The 16,370-nt window shown below is 32.5% G+C and overlaps 2 protein-coding genes across 3 annotated transcripts; one reads left to right on the top strand and one right to left on the bottom strand.

Annotated features, from left to right (window-relative positions):
* Nucleotides 1-8,039: 8,039 nt before the first annotated feature.
* On the bottom strand, nucleotides 8,040-12,363 carry LOC100265590 (small ribosomal subunit protein eS12). Of its 2 annotated transcripts, XM_002279291.5 has the most exons (5): nucleotides 12,283-12,362; nucleotides 12,038-12,083; nucleotides 9,163-9,451; nucleotides 8,805-8,870; nucleotides 8,040-8,321 (listed from the first exon to the last, which is right to left on the bottom strand). In XM_002279291.5, exons 2-5 carry the CDS (start codon nucleotides 12,043-12,045, stop codon nucleotides 8,262-8,264), a joined length of 423 nt encoding a protein of 140 aa, XP_002279327.1. In that variant the 5' UTR covers nucleotides 12,046-12,083; nucleotides 12,283-12,362; the 3' UTR covers nucleotides 8,040-8,261. The 2 variants fall into 2 exon arrangements, with proteins under 2 accessions (XP_002279327.1, XP_059596805.1); XM_059740822.1 differs by lacking the exon at nucleotides 8,040-8,321 and having other exon boundaries at nucleotides 8,431-8,870; nucleotides 12,283-12,363.
* Nucleotides 12,364-14,228: 1,865 nt separating this feature from the next.
* LOC100243282 (uncharacterized) lies at nucleotides 14,229-15,758 on the top strand. The gene has a single exon (XM_002279279.4). It carries the CDS (start codon nucleotides 14,436-14,438, stop codon nucleotides 15,570-15,572), a length of 1,137 nt encoding a protein of 378 aa, XP_002279315.2. The 5' UTR covers nucleotides 14,229-14,435; the 3' UTR covers nucleotides 15,573-15,758.
* The last annotated feature ends 612 nt before the right edge of the window (nucleotides 15,759-16,370 follow it).

Raw genomic sequence — 16,370 nt, forward strand, 5'->3', positions numbered from 1 at the left:
GTTTTTGATCCTCTAAAAGCCTTTTGGTCATACGCAACCAATGATCGACTTCTTTATTTAACATAAATGTTGCATAAGAGGCCTTTTGCTCCTCAGAGCAATATATAACATCAAAGAATTTCTCTATCTTAAGAATCCAAGTTTCTGCTTCCATTGGGTCTGAAGTACTAGAAAAGTAAGGATGACCTAACTTCTTCAAGTCATCAAATGAGCTATCCTTAGAAGATGAGGGTTGTCCAAGAGCTTGAGTCTCAATAGCTCTAGCCTGATGCTCAACCAAACCAACTAAAGTCTCAAGATACCTATAAAGTCCTTCTACATTCATAGGAGGCAAACCCTTAAGTGAAGGAGGTACATCATTATTAGCCTCACTATTTTGGGAAGATGTTGGTCTTCTTGGTGGCATGTTGTCTTATGAAGCATTAGGTATAACTTAATTAGTCACTAGAAAACCAATTAAACAAATTAGATTCATAAGGAAGAATAAGAATTTGTAGAAGATGATATTGAAACTTAAACTAATGCGTCACTCATCTATCCCCAAAGTAAACTAAAACAAGTTTCCAATAAGATCATAACCTAGTGCTCTAATACCACCCTGTCACGCCCCAAAACCCATTCCAAGGACATAACGATCATTTCACTCCTCAAGCCCAAAGACTCAAAGTGGAAACAACAAAAACATTTGTATTGTAATTGGAAATTTACCAATTACCAAATTTCTATTTAGAGTAGTAAAACAAAATTCTAAAATCTCCAAGTATCAACTTTAAAAAAACTAATATATCAGCCAAAGTGTTATTGTCCAAATAACTCAAAATTCAGATAATTTAAACATGAATTAAATTTTAACATCTAAACAATGTCCAAAATAAAGTTTGAACTAAAATCCTAACAAAGAAAAATTTCCCAGCCTAGCCATTACTCCTCGCCCGAACTAAGAGTGCCTGAAAAATTATTAACGAATGGGCATGAGCTTAAAGCTCAATAAGGAACATCAATACAGTTTCATGGATCAAACATTTTCAATCATGCTTACCAATGGGAGATATAACATATACTTATTTTCATAAAAACTTGAGTTAAACATGCTAATATATTCAAAACTTTTCAACAAAACTTTCTTATATCCAATTCAAAACAATTTCTCATCCAAACCAAATCAAATACATTTAAAATATCTTTACTCTGATTATTGTATGACAAATGGTGCCTAATTAAGTGGGACTTCACAAATAAGTGTCTAGTTTCAAATTTGTTCTAATTAAGGTGAACAAGACCAAATATCAACAATTATAACCCGTTGACTAGGGCCATAAGGTCAACTATTATAATCCATTAACTAGGATCATATAATATCAACTATTATAACTCATTGATTATGGTTGAATATGTCAACAATTATAACCTGTTGACTAGGGCCATAGAAATGTCAACAATTATATCCCGTTGACTAAGGCTATAGGAACCAGAGTCAAACACTTGTTTTCATTAATTCAAACTTGCAAAACAAAATATCATATCTCCAAAATTTTTCATTTTTCATAAACAAAGAAAATTCTCAAATATATTTTCTATACAAAACATATATTTGATCCATGAGTAAAGATAAAAATAATATTTTTACATATTACAAAATACAATATATATAAAAAAATATTTTCTTTTATAAAAATCTGCATTAATTTCTCTTACCTTGAAGAAGCACTCAAAATCTTGAAGTATTTAACTTGACGAATTTACTCATCACCTAACATAATATCATACACAATTATCTAAAAGTAAAAATTTGACAATCCTAAAAATATTTTATTTAGTATTATAGATCCTAATTAATTTCTCATACTAGTATTATTACTACCCAATATTATTTTTAACTTACTAAACAATAATAAATTAATTTATTGAGTTTCCAAATTATTATAAAATTCATTTTCTTTCCTAATTTTACCCTCCCTATTTATTTCTTTATATACTTAAATTAAATTAAAATCTATACAAGAAACTATTATTATTATTATTATTATTATTGTTCTCATAATCTAATTGCCACTTAACCACAATTCCATCCCCACACCCCATTATATATATATATATAATGGTGTTGTTGGGTCTTTGAAAGTACATATATATTATTACTTTCAAAGACCCAACAACACCATTACTCCAAGCCACCAACTACACACACTATTATTATTATAATAATAACACTTTTTTTTTTCTTCTTTTGTTTCTTTGACGCCCACACACATCCTTGGTTTTTTTTCTTTCTTTTAAACCCTCTGCTACACGACACACATCTATATTATTATTATTATTATTATTATTATTTTCTCTTCACCGTTCCATAAAATCACGTTATTCTTATTTTATTTATTTATTTATTTCTAGATCTATTTATTTGAGTAATCAAAATATGTTGATTTCCATTAATAAATCAAATTATGTTCATAAATTTTTAATTTTTTTTACTTATAAATTAATTAAACGAACTCTAATCAAAATTGAGATATTCCAAAGAATATCTAAAGTGTTCAAAACTAATTAACGAATATAAAATATTAATTTAAAGATTAAAAATCTTACATGATCTTCAAACCCTAAACCTCCAAATCTTCAACCCTATACTCTATGATATTTTTGATCTTTGTGTAAAAGGGTTTTCTGAATAGAGAAGGTAGGAAAAATCTAATTTATATTTAGGGGTTTTAAATATGAAAAGACTTTTTTACCCTTATTAAATTACTTTAATTAATTAATAATTTCTAAATTATGATTTTACCCCTAAATTGGGCTTGGGGCATTACATTCATTGTCTAGCATTTGCTTGGGTACAACACAATCAATGAAGAAAAATAAGTGAAGCGTATTAAGGCAATAATTTCACTCAAAAACTAACTTGAAGTTGCAAATTATCAAATCCATTTTAGTTAAAGCACTGTTACTTTTAAGTAAAAAAAAAAATAGATATATTATTAAAGCAAGGATGGTAGAAAATCAGAACAATATAAAATATTGTTCTTGTGTATTATTGATTTTGATTAACACATGTATATACAAGTATGAATGAAAGAAGGTGCAAGAAAGGAAGTCAAAAATCTTTTACAACATTTACAGTAACCGCAATATCTTGGCCATGAATACATGGAGAGAATCACATTTTCAACAATTATATTTGGTAAGTATACAAACCATCTATCAAGGAAAGAGTTCAGGTTGTCTACCATGAGAAAGATCCAAGTTGTCTATCATGCCCCTATAAGATGGAGCCTCCATCGGAGACTCCAATCTTGGAATGAAGTTGCTCAAAACGAGTATAAGAAAGTAGCTTAGTGACAGTATCAGCAAATTGATCACCACTACTAATATAGAAGACAATTAGTGAACCTTGGTCAACTTTGTCTCGCAGAAAGTGAAAATCAATAGAAATATGTTTCATACAAGAGTGGAAAACCAGATTTGCACAAAGGTAAGTAGCATCCACATTGTCACAATGAATAACTAGAAGTTTGGGGAGAGAAACTCTAAGTTCGCCTAGCAAGGATTGCACCCAAGATAATTCAACAGTAGTAGTCGCCACTACATGGTACTCAGCCTCGGTCGATGAATGGGTAATAGATTTCTGTTTGTAAGAGGACCACAAGATAACATTTCCATCGAGGTAAACAACATAAGCAGTAGTAAACATCTTATCATCACAATTTCTACCCCAATTCGCATCAAAGTATGCATTTAGCTTGAGAGGTTGATTGAATCATAAAAGAAGAACATGACTAATAGTGTGTTTTAGGAAGCGCAAAAGTTGTTTAGTAGTGGTTTAGTGACTTATAGTGGGACGATACATAAATTGAGATAATTTGTTCACAAAATAGGTGATATTTGGGCGAGTTAGAGAAAGATATTGAAAAACACCAACCACCTGACGAAAGACAATAATAGCATTTGTAAAAGAAGTGTCATTAGAGTGTGGATAGCAAAGTGTGAATATCTTTAGCACCATCCATATGGAATTGAGTGAGAAGATCTTGTATGTATTTATTTTGAGTAAGCAAAAGGCCATGAGATGTAATGGTGACTTCAACACCCAAGAAATAATGAAGAGCATCCAAGTATTTCAATGAGAATTGGCTTGATAGAGTAATCCGAAAGTTGGAAACAAGAGTAGGATCACTACCAGTTACCAATAGATCATCCACATATACAAGGAAGTAGAAGGTGGCAGAAAGCCCACGGTAAACAAATAGAAAAGTGTCAGACTGAAAATTGCTAAATCAGTAGTCCAAAAGAAATTGTTTAAGTTCCTTATACCATGCTCTAAGAGCATGTTTTAAGCTATATAATGTCTTCATAAGATGAAAAACACGAAAGAGATTAGTAGAATCAACAAAACTAGGTGGTTGAGACATGAATACCTCTTTAGAGAGTATGCCTTAATTATAAGAAGGTTTTATTAACATCGAGTTGTCGGATAGGCCACCCATGAGAAAGTGCTAAGCAGAGAATGATGCAAATGATTGTAAGCTTAACAATTGGATTAAAGGTTTCATGATAGTCCACACTAGGGCATTGGTGAAAACCCTTAGCTACAAGATGAGCCTTATAACGAGCAATGACACCAGCTAGGTTTTATTTTATGCGAAAGACCAACTTGCACCCAACAACATTTTGACTAGATTAGAGGGAACCAAATCCCCAGTACCGTTGCAAACAAAAGCATTAATCTCATTAAACATAACTTTGTGCCATTGTGGATTCTTGATGCTTGAGACACACAAGTGGGCTCCATAAGTTCAAGAAAAATAGGTGAGGTACCACGATGAAGAGCTATTCGATGCAAGAAAGGAATTACATATAAAGGATTGATAAAGGAATTCATGCTCAATAAATTCAACATGCTTGGAGTGGAAAAGTTCGCTTATGAAAGAGTCATAGCATCTATAGGTGCTTGAGAGCTAGAGTATCCAATGAAAATACATGATTGGGACTTTGGTGCTAGTTTGTGAGAAAAGTAGGGGCAAAACTAGGGGTAGCAAAGACAACCAAAGACATGAAATTTGAGATAATTTTGTAGCTTTTGGAAGAAACACTAATATGATGATTGAAGATTTAGAAGAGGTATGGGCAAATGATTAATAAGATATACAACTATTTTAAAAGCAAAGCTCCGGTAGGAGTAGGGAAGATAGGCTTTGTGTTGTAAGGTAAGACCAGCTTCAACAACATGATGATGACAATGCTCAACAAAGCCATTATGCTCTGAAGTGTAAGGAGGAGTTTTAAGGTATTGAATCACTTATGATTCATAAAGAGATTTAAGTTTTGTATGTTCCCTACCACCATTAGAATAAATAGAAACAATTGGTGTTTTAAAAAAAATTTTCCCACCATAGCTTTGAATTTGGTAAACACAATGAACACATCAGATTTATGATGCAAAAGATAAAGCCAAATATATTTGGTAGAATGATCCACAAAAATCACATAATACTAAAAATTATCCATTGACATAATAGGAGCAAGGCCCTAAACATCACTATATAAGATCTAGGGGACCTCAACTTTGAAAAGAGGAAACACCAAATAACAAATGATGACTTTTATTACAGTGATAGGAATCATAAAAGAAATTTGTGGAAGTTTGGAGGAGATTGGAATGAGACCACTATGGAGAAAGTAATTGAGAACTCTGATGGAAGGGTGTCTAAGATGGTTATGCCAATCATGTGCCGGAGCAAGAACATTGACCAAAGCATATAGTCATTGTGGCAAAATTACCAACACTCGACCACTCATACACACCATGGTTGTTATGTCTTCAAATTAGTTGTGTCCTCATGTGCATGTCCTTCACAACAAAATGAGATGGAAAAAATTCAATGGAAACATGATTTGATTTGCAAAATTGAAATACAAAAATAAGATTTTTTTTTTTTCATGGAAGGCACAAATAAAACATTAGATAAGAGAAACTTATTAGAAGGGGTAGAAAGGTTGGTTGAACCTATGTGAGTAATTTTCAGACCCGTACCATCTCCAATGACGATATCATCAAGCTCGTTATAATCTTGGTGCAAATTAAGATTATTAAAATCAGCAGTCACATTATGAGAAGCACCTAAGTCCATGATCCAATTAGCTGAGCTAGCAATGGTTGTGGCTGTGTGATAAGCCCTAGGTGGTGTTTGGGGAGTGGCATATCAAAAGTAGCACTATTAAGCAGTATGCCCTTGTCTTGCACAAATTTGGCAAACAACATTCTTCCAATTTTGATTGTTGGGATTCTGTCGAGGTTAATTTGAATTGTTTCCAAAGTTTGTGTTTGGAGAGCCATGATTGTAATTAGAACTATAATAGTTAGGTGGTGTTTGTTTTTTTACTTAATTCTAAATAGAACCTTAATACTTAATAGTGTTAAATATTAAGTTGTTTGTTTTTGTAGTATTTTATTTCTATTAAGTATTAAAAAGTAAAGAAAAATCAATATGTTATTTTTTTCTATTTAAAAAAAGTTACATATTTTGACTTTTTCTATTTAGTAAAAATTTTATAATAAGTCGTAAAAAAGTAGAAAACAAACGACCTAAATTCTGAAAACAAATTGTTTTCAACAAAAAGCCAAAAAAACACACCCTCTTAGAGTCCTTCCGATTCTACCAATGCTGATTGTTGCGGTTGTTAGTCCCATGATTTGCAAGTTTGGTGTTATGATGAGCAACATTTGTTGTAACAAGCGAGGGATTAGGCTGGATTTCATCACTGTTTAGAAAGTTCTCATGCTCTATCAATGTGTCAAATAGCTCTTTGAAGGTGATGTGGTACTCTCTTTGACGTACTGCAACCACAACTTCCTTCAACTCATTGCCCAATCTTTGAAGACATTGAATTAACAATATCATCTTCAACTTGTGGCACTCCAAATAAGAGCAGGTTCATCACAAATACCTTTGAACGTACGTAGATATTCAGAAACAGGTTTTGTGCTCGAGGTTATAGAGGTAAATATGCCTTCCAAATCTATGATTTTGGAGAGAGAGCGATTGGCAAACCTTCTTACAAGAAAGTTCCAAGCATCATGAGCAGTTGTTGCATAAGACATGAAGGAAACAATGGACTCAGATAAATAAATAAAAAAAAAAAAAACCAGAATGACATGCAAAATAAGTTGATCTTGTCTTTTCCAAAGAGTATAAGAGGGATTTGACGTGCTGGTGCTATTCTCTGTGATAAGAGGTTCAGGATAAGGTGAGATCTCATTGATATATCCCAATAAATCAGGGCCAAATAAGAGACCGTGGAATTAGGCTCTCTAGGAAATGTAGTTTGAGGATGTAAGTTTTAATGGTAATTGAGTAGCTGCAAGGTTGGTGATGGAAGAAGCAAACACAAAGGTTTGGGTGGTAATTAAGAAGCAAACCTTCTTTTTCTCCTCAATTTCTTTTCATCTAATTTTGCTTCAAACTACCCATTTTACAAAGAGAACTTGATGATAAAAATATTAGGATATTTGATTAGAAGGAACAAAATAATTCAAACTCCCTTGGTAATTAAGATCAAAGTACATCCACTCCTACACATGAGCCACTGAAACCCCATTTGATTGCTGAAAACTAATGAAACCTACATTTTTCAAATGCAATAAATCACCAATAAGAAATAAATAAATAAATAAATAAATAAGGAAGAAGAAGATGATGAAAGAACAAAGAAGAAAAGAAAATTTGTTTCATTGACCCGGTTCCTGCAAACACACACGACAGTCAGATTCAATCCATGCTTGGAGAAGAGATTTGGATGTTTTAAATTTAGGGGTGTCTCAAATTTTCACTAGGGAGGTTTAATGATCCTGTTTGCCAGGAGCAGTTCCACTCAGCTACAATATATGTGGCTCAAACCATCTGTTCTATCAACATCATACCACCTCACTTTGATCATGCAAGAAAGGAAATCTCCATGTGCTGTGAACCAAATCCTATCCAAAACAAGCCAAATGGGGACCTACTACACTTTTAACATTTAACACAGCTGTGAAAAGTAAAATATAAGTAAAGAACATTCCTTTAAAGACCAAAAAGAGCTGGATGCTCGCATGATTCCAAAGTTCCCAAAATCCAAAGAAGTTACTTCAAACACTCCTCATGATCACATCATTTTCAACTTGTTTTCTCACTATCCAGTATCATAATCAAAAACAATATTAAAGGTACAGCACTACTAGGAAAGCCTCTGTTAAAAGCAAATGAGCTTCATTCTCCCAAGCTGACTCAATTGGACTTCACATGCTCCTGGACTATATGAAGACCTGGAGTTTCTTCCCCATAATCCTGCCAATCAATCAAACAATCAATTGGGAGAACATGTTTTTCAATCTTACTAAATAAGTAATTAGTTGCACTAGGAACAGATCGAGGACACTATTTTTCAATCTTAACATTGAACACTAATCAACCACTGCCAGAATTTATTTTTTTTTGATAGGTACAAAAATACAGAAAATGGGTGATTTTGACAAGTTATGCAAGGGTAAAACAGGCACCCCCTAACAAAAAAACTCCCACTGCATGCACCCACAACAAGCAGAAGGCAAAACCTTGTCGTATGTTATAGCAGAATCAATGACATTATCATTCACTATCTTATGAATTCTCTTTTTTTTTTTTTTTTTATAATTATTCTTTCAATCAATAGGAATTTTCAATTGCTAAGACAATTAGAATTTTGTTCCTTGACACACTGTTTTCTGTAAAAATAGCCATCAAGTATACTGCTTTTAGAACGTTATCCAGAATCCATGCATGTATCTGTACCTTCACAACAACACAAGAACAACCGACCACCTTCCTTGCTTTCCCTTCAGAATCAATTTTGCACAGCTGTATGAAAGGATAGAATCAATAGTTAATTATCAATGACATAATCATCAATTTCCCATAAGCATTACCAAAATTAGAGATAACATCTAACTTAAACTGAAGGGTTACAAAGAGAATCAGGCCAAACATAACATGTCAACAATTTAAAGACACAGACAAAAAGTTTCAGCAAACAAAAGGTTAAAGCATCACCACCAATCCTCAAAATCAGAAAAGGAGAATTAGATAATTCCAATTAAGAAACTGAAAGGAACAAGCTACGAATAAAGGTCAGCAATGAATATGTACTCACACCAGCCCATTCACCAAGAGTTTTAGCACTAGGCACTGATATAAGGCTGACATTATGGTCAGCACAAAGCGCTTTGACAAGTTTAATATAGTCAGGCTGGTTGCAGTCCTCTGCCAATACACAGAGCTGGGCAGCATGTTTCTCAATCACCTTAGCACCTTCATGGAGGCCTCGTACAAGTCCACCATGAGCCAATGATTTCCTCAGGACAAGCTGCAAGGCTGTCATGAGGTCCAAGGTCTCACCTAGAGGAGGGGCAGCAGCAGCCTCAACCACAACAGCTTCATCTCTGTGGAAGTAAATAACAATAAGACATGTGAACACATCCTAATAGAGTAATGAACCAACTACTACAATTGTAGTTCCCATGTGCACACTCAATTCATTATGCCACCATAAACTCATGAATGTTTAAGACTATAAGTACAATGAGACGGATATTGAAACACAAATCAAGGGGTCCTTTCAATTTAGATAACAAAGTTCACAATAGAAAAAGGTGGTGTACTACAAGAATGGTTTCATGACTCTTATTTATATTAATATTAAAAATAAAAAAGGAGAAAAAAAACTCCAAGCAAAAAAACTCAAGGATAAACTAGAAATACTATTGAAAAACAAAAAGATTTATAAACTGCCATTTCTTTCTTCAATTCCAGAACAGATAGCCACCATTATCCGATCTTCAAAAAAGGACCCACAAAATCAGTTGACCAGTCCTCAAGAAAAGCATTTCCCATGATAAACTTTAGATAGAGCTTATGATGCTAGTACTTTTAAGCTCCCACCTCATCACAGTTCTCAAAACAAATATATTTCATTTTTAACACAAAGTCCTTCTAACTAAAGCTCTTATCACTTTTTAGACATTAAATAATAACACCTTAAAAGTGTGTTGTAGTTGTTGGGGGTGGGGGAGTGGGGGGTTCATTCGACATAATGTTGAAACTTGAAAACCCCTGAGCATTTACTGCTTAAGAGTTGCATCACACCAACTTCTGTGAGATGGGTTAAGAGCCATCGTGCGTATATGTGTAACTACAAATCCGTGAAAAATTTTTAGAGAAAAAAAATGCTAAATTTTTGCAAGATTTTTAAGTTGAAGAGCCTTAATCTTATGTTATCATATCAGAATCCATCTTATCATACAGAAATGACAACAAAATAATCAAACTACAAACAACCTTGTAACTCACACAAGATCTACCATATTAATATTTCATAAAATAAAAGGTTCAAATCACATAAGATAAGCTTACATATGAAAATTTTTAAACTCAATGTACAATCCCCACACTATACCATTAAGGCACATTGGTTTGGCAGGAATGGAATGGTGGAAAGTTGATCACCGGTTTGTTTCTGTGTTTGGCCGCTCATAGTAGCCTTCCCATTCCATGCCAAATGCTGATTTTCCTTTATCCACACACCCTAGTTATTCTCATTCACCCCTCTAGCAAAACATAAGAAGCTATCCAAGAAAGAAGTGGGAATAAACAAAAATTGTCATTCTTATTTTGAAGAAATAGTGAGAATTTCTTTTTGGTTGCTAAGAAAATAGAGGAAAGGAAGATATATTATTTTTTTATTTTTAAATTCCATCTACTATATTTACTTTTGTGGATGATGAGATTAACAGTAATTACCAGTTAATCACTGAGAAAGCAAAGGAAAAAGACGAGAAAATTGATTTTGTTTTTTTTGGTTCAATTTTTTATGTAGATCTAGACAATGAAAGAATTGATATTTTCCAAATTGGATACCAAGAAAGTGGAGGAAAGGAATACAAAATGAATTTTTATTTTTTAAAATTTATGATGGAAAAGTGAAAATTTTTTATTTGGATTCTAAATAAGTGAAGGAGAGGAAGAGAAAATTGATCTTCTTGGTGTTATTTTGGTTGATTAGAAGTATAAGCTCTCTGCTTGATTGTAAAAATAAAAAATAAAATTAACCATTGAGAACATATTTCTTTTTCTAATAGACTAAATTCAATTACTAATATGGCCAAACACTAACATGAAAATGACAAAATATTCCTACAATTTGATTCCTGATCCATCCAAATATAGTAATTGAATTTCAAAATATCATTCTCATTCTCCGGGTCCATGAATTGGATTGAAGAGTTCATTTTCAATCTTCTGTTCCAATCAACCAAAGAAGCTGAGGCGTCTTATATATAACATCAAAGTTGAGGATTGTAGTAATGATTCCCACTTTCCCCGCAAACCCTCAATGGTGATCTGTCCCCTTTCCTTGAAAAAGGGAGGGGATAAAAGAGGGGCATGGCTCACTTGTTCAGACAGTTGTACAAGAAAGATGAAAATTTATGTACCAATCCACCAGGATGCTCAAGTCTTTGTGTTCTACTGTTCTTAAAATAACTTCTGCACTACACAGGCATCCCAACCAAACAATGAAATCCTGAAGAGAACTGAACCTAAACCCAACCACAAAACCAAAGGCAAAATCCAAAAACTCTCCAACTCTATGAACCTACAGCCTGCATTGCATAATTTGATGCTGATAACCATCATCTATAAGCGGGAGTGGACAGTCTGCCCAAGTGATTCTATCTAGGAAAGTATTAAAATGAATTAATGGGTCAGTGACGTTTCAATAAGGACTACCAAAAACATTGAAACCAGATCCTGGTTCAAGCTGCTAAAATTATATATGAGAAATTCCCTCCATTTCCAATTAAGATATGAAAAGAACGAACAAACAATCCAAAAGAACCAAAATTGGTGACTTGAAAAAAATTAATAAAACGACGCACCAAGTAGAATGCATATCTCATCTGTAAAATCTATATGACTAAGAACAAATTTCAATTTTTCCAAACAATGAGAACAACCAAACATTCACATACCCAGACATTTTTCTCAGTGTAAGTTCACAGATGAGAAGCGTCCTCCCTACAGACCATAAAACAAACACAAAAACATGTGAGCATAATCAAATTAAACACACCCCATTGTTAGACTTGAAAATTTTTTTTTGAACAAATCAAATAAAATCGGTTCTAGGGTTTCCGATTACATTAAACCCACAAAGCGAAAAAGAAAATGTGAATAAAAACAGAGATTAAAAGAGTGAACTTCGAAAACCTCTTACCTAGATGATCCTGGTATGCAAGCTTACCCTAGGAACTCTGATCAAACATGGGCTAGGGATTTTATAGCTCCAAAAACCCTATTTTTCGTGAAAAATTACCAAACTAGCCCTCACTAAAAGCATCAAATTACCCTTATATTTGTATAAGAGAAATTTAAATCTTCTTTTAACTTCATTAACCAGAGTTTATCTTTTTCTAATAATAAAAAATACAAAAAAATATTTATTAACTTAAAAATGAAAAATATAATGTTTTTTAAAAAATATACTTTAATTGTTTTTTAAGAATTATTTTAAAAATAATAATAAGATAAATATGTAAAATAATTCAAAATAAAATACTATATATAAATTTTATTTTTAATGAATATTTTGAAATATAGGAAATAAATTGAAAATATTTCATGTTTTTAAATATACTTTTTTTCCAAAACCATAAAAAATATTTTTAAAAATTTTCTCAAAAAATATTTTTTTTTTAAAAAAATTTATCCGAATATACTCAATTTCTTTATTCCTTCCATTTTTTGATAAATTATTTTTAGATATTTATACATTTAACATCTACAATTTAGTAATTTATTTTGAGCGCGTTATCCCTCAAGATGTTAACACTTAAGTTTGTTAGGAAAATATTTTCTAACTTAAAAAACATATTTGACATTTTTTTAAGAAAATAATATTATTTTTTTAAAATTAAATTGAAGTGTTTTTAGGTGTTTTTGGTAAAGATTTTGAAAAATAATTAAAATATAAAAAAATTATATACCATTTTGACGACTTTGGATGTAAAACAGATCATTAATTAAAAGATAAATTCTATAAATATGATTTAAAGCATAAAAATTAATATATAATTAAATCTAAAATAAACTTTATACCGAAAATAATACCTTTGATATAAAGAGTTTGAATCTTAATACAAGCTTGTTAACAAAAAAGGGTTTTGATTACAAATGAAAGATTTTTGAAATGAGATGGATTGCAGAAAAAGCAAATAAAGTTTTTGGAAACACTTTTCTAACTCTCACTTAAATGTCTCTATTTTACTCTTATCGTTTATGCTTTGTAATAAACTTTACGACTCTATAAATAATTATCAATTTAATTTTGACAATAATTAAATTTATATTTCACCTTTCAAATTTTCAAGAATAAAAGATGAATAAAGTCTCGTAATTTACAAATATATTAGATAAATTCAATAATAATTATATTATACCAATCATTATCTTCAACATTTGAATTAACAAATAACAAAATAATTTATATAAAAAATAAAGCAAAAAAATTATTTTACATATACGAGTGTTGAAATATATTTTTGTTAACGAAAGCAATTAAAAATTATTTTAAAACCTATTTTTAAAAAATATTACCAAACTTGTTTTATTTTTAAAAACGAGTAAATAGTTGATAAAGAGTTTTTAGCTATTGAAGAATCATTAAAAGAATCATCAAAGGTTTATTTTATTTTTTAATTATTTTGATATTTATATGATGACTAAACTTCTTTTTATTTTAAAATTTTAAAATAAAAAAATAAATATGCTAATATTTAAATATATATACACAATCATTTTGTTTTCTAGTAATAGTAAAACGATATTCATTCAAACAATTAAGCACCCTTTGGATATATTTTCTTTTTAAAAAATAAAAAATGGGAACAATTTGTCAATTTCAATAAAAAATACTTGCCTTACATTTTTAAAAATTAATTTCAAAATTCGAGGTAATAATTTTTTTTTTAAATAACTTAATTTTTTTAAATAATTTAAAAATTCATTATCATTTTAAAATAAGTCTCAAAAAGTTTTGACATTTTATTCCCAAGTTATTATTATTTTCTAATTACTCAAAATTATTACTTTATTTGATTTTAAAAATAATTTTATTTTATCTTATAACTTATAACATACAAATTCGTGAATTATGTTGCGCGAACCGGGAAGCTTTCCGGTCCGGTCCTATAAAACCCCTAATTGCAAATATATATAAAACCAATTACCCTTCCAGAGTCCAGATCGAGACCCAGGCTGTAATCCTCTTGTTTCGTCAGCGATCTACGCCTCTACAAAAAGGATTCAAAGCATAGAAGAGATCCAAATCCTTGAATTCTGAAAGAAAATCACCATCGAAATCCATCAAATATGCATACTCCAAAGCAATCGCAAATCCAAATCTTGATCCAGTCCCCTGATCTTCCAATTGCGACCCGTGCCCTAACCCTAAACCCTAACTCCACCCTTCGTAACCTCAAGCTTTCTCTCCTTCCGCCCCAAACCCTAGACTCATTCTTCTTCACCCTCCATGGAAAAGCGCTCCATGATTCGTCCACCCTCCAAAAGTCCGGTATAAACCCTCTCTCTACCCTTGTCTTACGGTTTCGTCTCCCAGGCGGTGGCGGAGATGGAGGTGCCACCGGTGCCGAGTCGCGTGATTGTTATCTCAACATGTATGCTGTTAAGAAGCCGGATAAGGTTGACCCGAATGAGCAGAGGCTGTCCAAGTGGACGACCTGCTCGTTGTCGTTTGAACCCTTGAGGCATCCCTGTGTGGTGGATAGGTTGGGGAATGTGTTCAACAAGGAAGCCCTTGTGGAGGGTTTGTTGGGGAAGAAATTACCTAAGGCGTTTGGCCATATCAGAGGTTTGAAGGATATGGTGCCGATTGAGTTATCGGTAATTCCGGGTTTGGAATCTGATAATGGTGGTGTAAGTGCTGGGGCGCGGTATCAGTGCCCGATTACTGGTTTGGAGTTTAATGGGAAGTATAGGTTCTTTGCGCTGAAGACTTGTGGGCATGTGTTGAGTGCCAAGGCTTTGAAGGAGGTTAAGTCCTCGGCCTGCCTTGTTTGTCACGAGGGATTCAAGGAGGAAGATAAGATCCCCATTAATGGAAGCGAAGAAGAGGTGGCCGCGTTGAGAGAGAGGATGGAAGAGGAAAGGGCAAAATTGAGGGAGAAGAAGGCAAAGAAGGTGAAGAATGGAGAAGTAGGGGTAAATGGGGACGAGGATGTTTATTTGGATTCAAGGTTGAGTGGGAAAAAGCATGGTATTGATGCTAAGGCAGTGGGAAGAGTTGATGCTAAAATGGAAAAGAATGGGAAAGCTGTGAATGGTGGGGTTGTTGTTAAGGGCGAGATTAGTGGTGTGAAACGGCTCAAAGCTGCTCAGGTCCCACCCAATGCTACCAAGGAAGTTTATGCATCCATCTTCACCTCTTCGAGGAAGTCAGAATTTAAAGAAACATATATGTGCAGATCTCTCCCTCTTGGTAGGAACTAGAATTTGAATTGCTGGCTTGACAAGGAGAGTGATACCAGGGCTTCTTCTTTCAAAGCTGATTTGGATTATCATGAGATTGTGCCTTCTTTGAGAGGTGACCATGTAACATTTCCTTTGTTTCTATTGTAATATCAGACTAATCATTATTAAGAGTATAAATTAAAATGTCAAAATTGTTTGTGCCTACTGTCTTATTGTCATCACAGTTCTGGATATGCAATTTCATTCCAATTGTTGAGTGTTGCATAATATTGTTTATAGTTTGTGCATCAGTATATCCACTTCTGCTTTTATTAACCATATTCTTACATGAAGATTGTAAATTTTATTCCTAGGATCTCCTATCTTTTGCATAACATTCTTTTAGTATCATCTATGATCATGTGACTGGATACTGATTGGAGAATGGAGACGGGTGCAATATCCAAAACATGCAGGACACTTTGGATTGCACCAGTTTAAACTTCATGGATCTTTTGACTTTTGAATTTGCTGTGGTAAAATTAGGGAAGGGTAAGTAAGGGAAGAAATGACATTATTTCATATTATTTGTGTATTTGTAGCTGAAAATGAAATATATTTGGAATATAAATCATTTTGGTAAATTTCCTCTCTACTTTCCCATTTATCCATTTATATCTTTTTTTAAAAAAAAATCAGTTTGTTAAATCCAATATATGTGGAACATAAGGCTTCCCTAGGGCCAGGAACAACACTACTAGGAGTGCAGGTATTTTACTTCCCTTATTGCTATCAGCTTCTTTTCAATCTGAATAAATTTCTATTTGTTTTTGGGGT

The sequence above is a fragment of the Vitis vinifera genome, chromosome 11 (genome assembly GCF_030704535.1).
Source record: "Vitis vinifera cultivar Pinot Noir 40024 chromosome 11, ASM3070453v1".
Taxonomy (NCBI): Eukaryota; Viridiplantae; Streptophyta; class Magnoliopsida; order Vitales; family Vitaceae; genus Vitis; species Vitis vinifera.

Coding starts and splice junctions, on each gene's coding strand:
- LOC100265590 (XM_059740822.1), bottom strand. Junction 8,871..9,162: donor CTCTTGGTGAATGGGCTGGT/GTGAGTACATAT, acceptor CCTTTCATACAG/CTGTGCAAAATTGATTCTGA.
- LOC100243282 (XM_002279279.4), top strand. CDS start 14,436: ATGCATACTCCAAAGCAATCGCAAATCCAAATCTTGATCCAGTCCCCT.